At 44.3% G+C, this 5,547-nt stretch overlaps 1 protein-coding gene across 1 annotated transcript in view; it reads left to right on the top strand.

The window, feature by feature from the left end:
* The first annotated feature begins 1,063 nt into the window (after positions 1-1,063).
* The window catches only part of LOC102842514 (zinc finger protein 300-like), a 6,977-nt gene continuing 2,493 nt past the window's right edge, over positions 1,064-5,547 (top strand). The window contains exons 1-3 of the mRNA XM_006868350.1: positions 1,064-1,096; positions 3,411-3,537; positions 3,832-3,927. Coding sequence (XP_006868412.1) covers positions 1,064-1,096; positions 3,411-3,537; positions 3,832-3,927 — 256 coding nt within the window. The remainder of the gene's footprint in view (positions 1,097-3,410; positions 3,538-3,831; positions 3,928-5,547) is intronic.

The raw sequence follows: 5,547 nt of genomic DNA on the forward strand, positions 1-5,547 counted from the left end.
ATGAGTTCTGTGTGTCATTCTAGCAAATTGTTGAACCCACAAGGACTTTGAGGGCAAGCAGAGGCTGGCATTGGCATATTTGGCAGGAGCTGGTAGGACAAGTTCTAATTTGTGGAGACCCAACTAGGTTAGGTTAGAGAGAAAATGGCTAGGTTAGAGAGAGAAAGTGCCCTGTGGGTGTATGTTGTTAGAAGGATGAAGTGGGAAATCGGGGAGATGAGTTGTGTTCACATTTTGGAAATTAGCCTTATGTTTCCTGTTCTTTATACACGTACCTTCCTAGTGTGACTGCCCTGTAATGTAAATGCTTCCAGGGTGTTACACAGAGACAGATGAAATACTGAGACTTTATATTACCGGGGAGTCCACATGGTGTGACGGTATAGGGTCTGCACTGGATTTCGAACCACAAGGTCAGCAGTTCAAACCCATGAACTGCTCCTTGGAAACCCTGTACAGGGTCACTATGAATCAGAACCAAGTCGAAGGTACTTCACACAACCACCACCACCACCACCACATAGCTGGAGTGACCAAGAGTTGTGTCTTCCTGTACTTGTATTTGCTCCTGAATCCACAGATTCTGGTCTACAAGATCAGGACATATTAATAATAAGTAGGAGGTTCCCAGCTTGGGAACTCATTGTCTCTGATAACATACTGATCTGACCACAACTTCCACAGAGGTCCCGAGAAGACAGAAGAAGATAGAACACACCCTAGACTTTCTAGTCCTTAAGAACAGAAGATGATGATCAAAGCTCAGGTGAGATTTGTTTATTCCCCAACAGACTTGTGAAAACTTTTCAAAGACAGTTTGAATGAGACAGGATCTGTAGATTAAAACTACGACTTGGTGGAAAATAAATGTAGGTTATGATCTTAAAATCAGGGTGCATCAGGAAGTGAGACATGGAGGCCACTGGAGTCACGTAAAGTTCTTAATGCTGGAACAGAGAGGAGGAACCATGTAAGACCCTGCGCTTTCCTTAGCTAGGAAATTGTGCATGGCGCTCTGGGCAGTCGTGATAACAAAACATGAGGGACAAGATTTGCAAAGTCTATGAGAAGAATACAGAGCAGTTCTTCAGGGGAAGTACACGAGCGACCAAGGGAGAAATGCCAAAGCAAAGCTCAGTTGGAAAAGAAAAATTCCAAAAGTTTGCTTTGACAATAGAGCCTTTCTGGTCTTTCCTATCCCCAAAAGAAAACCTGGATTAGCCACTCGAGCGAATGGACTGCTTGACCTGGAAATGTACCTCCACAAAGAAGAGTTTCCCCAATCAGTTGTGGTTATTAATTTGGCAGGAGACAGACGTTGCAGTTTTGGATTAAAGCTTGGGGTACAGATCTTGACAATGCTGACTTTGCCCCGTAACTCCCAGATCAAAAAGCAAAGTCACAGCAAATCTTGCTTTGATTTTCATATTATTTAATGATTTAGAATGATGTATTTGCATGCAAGAGACTTACGCAAAGAGGAGTATTTGTAGACTAAGAGAACATCATTTGTTTTTTCCTACGCACGTACCAGTCCAAAAGCAGCAAATTTGACTGGTTTGGGACTTCATCCAGTCCTTTTCTTGTTAATTTACATGCTGTAGAACATATCTATGTCTGTTGTTCTTGTTGGGTACTGAGTCAGTTCTAATAGCTATCCTGTATAGTGTCCAAGGAGTGGCTGGTGGGTTTGAACCACCAACCTTGTGGTTAGTGGTCCAGTGCTTAGTCTACATTTATACATATATAGACGTCTATGTACACAAGTACTTAACATTAGAGGACTTAAGGAAGTTCATGAAAATGGAATTAGAAGATAATGGATTTGTTTTCCATTAACCTCTGAAGCTCTCTCATATATGAGGATGAGTAAAAAAAATGTCTGCACTCTGGCTGTAGAATTTAATCAACTTTTAGCAAAGATAATTATATCATTTTTCAACATAACTTTGCTTTCTAGTACACCGCGTTCATCTGTCAACAAGCTTTCGTGTTTCCTAATTAAAAAATGTTTTAACAACTCAAAATGAAGTTTTTGCAGTGTGACAGCAGTGTGGACAGAGGTTTGTGGACATGCATTGTCCTGCAAGATCATCAGGCTCTTGGACAGCAGTGCTCCACGTTTAATCTGATTTCAGCCCTTCAGTGAGCATCTCACTGTTGACTGATGAACATCTTTCCTGATAGTGTTCCATTTCTGGCCCTTGAGAATCTCAGAAACCTGCAAGCATCAATTTTCCAGTTGATGGTTGGCTTTTGAACTTGGTCGGTGATTGAGGATGTTCCCATTCCACACTCTGCCGCGTTCTCTCAGGCTTGTAATGACGACTCCATGCCGTGTCACCAGTTAAGACTTTTTAAAGAAACCTTTACTTTCCTTCGAGCATCAGTCCAAATTTTGTTTTCAGATGTCCTGATGCTTCTGTTTCTGCTCTTCCGTGGCTCGTTTCAGTCCCCACCTCACACAAATTCTTCTAAACCCAGGTCTGTTGTGGAGTACCTCACAGGCCGAGCCATGGCTGATTTGCAAATGATGTGCCACATAATCCATCCACGGTCACTCGTCTATTTGACAGAATCATTTCACGTGCGTGCGCAATGTTGTCATCAACTGTGGACGTGGATGGGTGTTTCACTACAACCGGGCTGTGGATAATTTTTGAGACTCACTCTCATACGTTTCATTGTTTATATTATTAGGACAGCAACATTATTAGGACAGCTTACATGTTTTGAATCATATATAGTATTTAGGAGCCTTATTTATTTTTTTCTTTTAAAAGAATGCTTTAGAGTTAATACGAGTATATCATCTCATTGGCTTCAATATTTAAATGTTATTTCACAGCGAATATATCACCTCATTGGCTTGGATATTTGCATATTCTTTCATACCCTGTCTTCTCATGCTGGGAATTTCAGTCGCCGGTGGCTTCTGACCAGTGTAAGTGGTGAGATGATGACTACACCGGGCTCTGTTGGCGGTGGTTACTGCTTCTTGCTGCTGAGTTGGTTCTGGTCCATGGTGATGCCATGTTAGAGTCGAACGGCTTCAGAGAGCTTTCTGGGCTCCAGTGTTAACAGACTCAGATCACCAGGTCTTGTCTTCTGTGGCAATGTGAAGTGAGTTTGAACTGCTAATCTGTAGGTTATTAATTGAATGTAAACCCTTGGTGCCACAGAGACAGAGGGACCTTGTACCTTGTTTTACATGTGTGCAAATACTGCTTTGTAATTTTTTTTTAGGCCTGGGAGAACTAACTAGGGGAAATCCCTGGTCCTATGGTAGGTGAAATTGTCACAGGGAGCAGAGTTTATCATGGGGAACATGATCTGCATGTGTTCCTGTCTGCCTTGTCCACACCATCTTTGTTATCCACCTGAGAATGCATTGGGATGTGTTATTGCAGGGGTCCTTATCCTTTGAGGATGTGGCTGTGGGCTTCACGTGGGAGGAGTGGCAGTTCTTGGACCCGTCTCAGCAGGACCTGTACAAGGCCGTGATGCTGGAGAACTACAGCAACCTGGTGTCCGTAGGTAAGGGTGGTGTCACGGGTCAGGGCCCTCCTGTGGGCCCCCTTGATTGGCTTCTCAGTCTCATTTGGGGAAGTCTTTAGGGCCCCTGGAGTAGTTTTTGGACTCCACACTTGTAGGCCATAGACTTTTGTTCTCCTCTTTGACCCTAAATTGTGTGTTCTACCCCATTCTAAGTAAAAGGTTTTTACTTAGCATAGTACAAACCCTGGTCCCTAAGCTATAATGTCGTCCAGTTTTCCTAGCTTCCCCAAAGAAACATGTGGAGCCAAGTGTCCAATTATTTCTCTTTTACAGGATGTCAAACTACCAAACCAGATGCAATCTTCAAGTTGGAGCAAGGAGAAACACCGTGGATTGTGGAAGGAGCAGTCCATGGTCAGACCACTCTAGGTAAGTGGGTGACAACCAAGAAACTGAGAAGAAATGGAGTTAGTGAAGGGTTGACACTTTTGAAATGTTTTATGTGGAATTTGTTACCAGCTGATACCTCAGCAATCGAATCAGCCATACTAGCGTCTCCGTTCTCTGTTAGGGTTGTCTTCCGTTGCCTGTTTAAGGGACTGTGTCCCCCTTTTTTCACTTCTGAAACTGATCAGTCTCTCTCCTAGTGACCTAGCTGCACGAGCAGTGCTTCCCTGACCCGAACCCCCCAGACATAGGTGGGCTCGTGTAAGGTAAAGGGCATGGTCCTCCACACTAAGAGTCGGCCTGAAACCCGTGACATGCTCACTTCTGACCTCCTGGCTAGAAACCTAGGTTTTCCCACTCTCTCTTCATGATGCCAGCCAGAAGCCTGGGAGTGTCCAGGGCCTTCCTCACGTCTGACCTCCTGGCTCTGTTGCCTTTGGGTCAGTAATCTGCTGGAATGACTTGCAGAACTTGTGGAAAGCCCTAGGCCTATAGTCACAGTTTTATTGTAACAAGTATGATACTAATGAAGAGATGCAGGTTTGGGGAGACTTCCCAGTGGGGAGGTTCCAGGTTCCATAAAGGAATGTGCTTCCCACCCTCCCGTGTACACTGCTGTGTATCACCAACCAGGAAGCCACTAGAGTTTCAGTGTTCAGAGCATTGAATGCCATCATTGTTGTTAGGTGACTCGAGCACTGTGTCTGTGAGTTTGAGAGTGTTGCAATCTTCCATCGAGGCGCTTTCTCTTTCCTTCTGTGACGTCATGGGAGAGTACTTCAGTGTGCACTTGGAACTCCTCCTTTCCTTAATTCTTTACTGTGCTGGATCCACACCACACTAACTCAGTCAGGATTGTGTTTACAGGTTAGCGGGGGTTTCTTTTTTGTATAGAAAGAAAGATCTGTTTCTTATTCTTGCTTATGTGCCGCTGAGTCGCTTCCAACCCATAGCCACCCTGTATAGGGTTTCTGAGGAGTGCACTAACCTTGCAGTTCAAACTGACCTTTCAGTTGAACACATTAACCTACAGCGCCACACCGGATGTAGGTAACAGTAATTCACTAAGGATGTCACTCACGTTCATTCATCTCATCATTCTTGACTGTTTGCTTTGGTTTCATTGTGCTTCAGTTTGAACTTTGCCTTTGCTTTTCTCTCAGGGATGTAACATTAAATGGCACTAACACTGACACAGATTCTGAAGGCACACACCTAGGAGCTAAGCTCATTCTTCTCTTTCGCTGCCTCTAGCATTTGTTCTAACAGTGAGACTTGTTTTTATCTCCTTCCAGTTCCATTCTTCTTCACCACTGTATGCCCTGGACAGTGTCTAGTATAGTATCTCCATAGAAGTCAGCCATGGCCTGGTATCTCCACAGAAGTCAGCCATGGCCTGGTATCTCCACAGAAGTCAGCTATGGCCTGGTATCTCCACAGAAATCAGCTATGGCCTGGTATCTCCACAGAAATCAGCTATGGCCTGGTATCTCCACAGAAATCAGCTATGGCCTGGTATCTCCACAGAAATCAGCCATGGCCTGGTATCTCCACAGAAATCAGCCATGGCCTGGTATCTCCACAGAAATCAGCCATGGCCTG

This window comes from Chrysochloris asiatica, unplaced genomic scaffold, assembly GCF_000296735.1.
Source record: "Chrysochloris asiatica unplaced genomic scaffold, ChrAsi1.0 scaffold00116, whole genome shotgun sequence".
Taxonomy (NCBI): Eukaryota; Metazoa; Chordata; class Mammalia; order Afrosoricida; family Chrysochloridae; genus Chrysochloris; species Chrysochloris asiatica.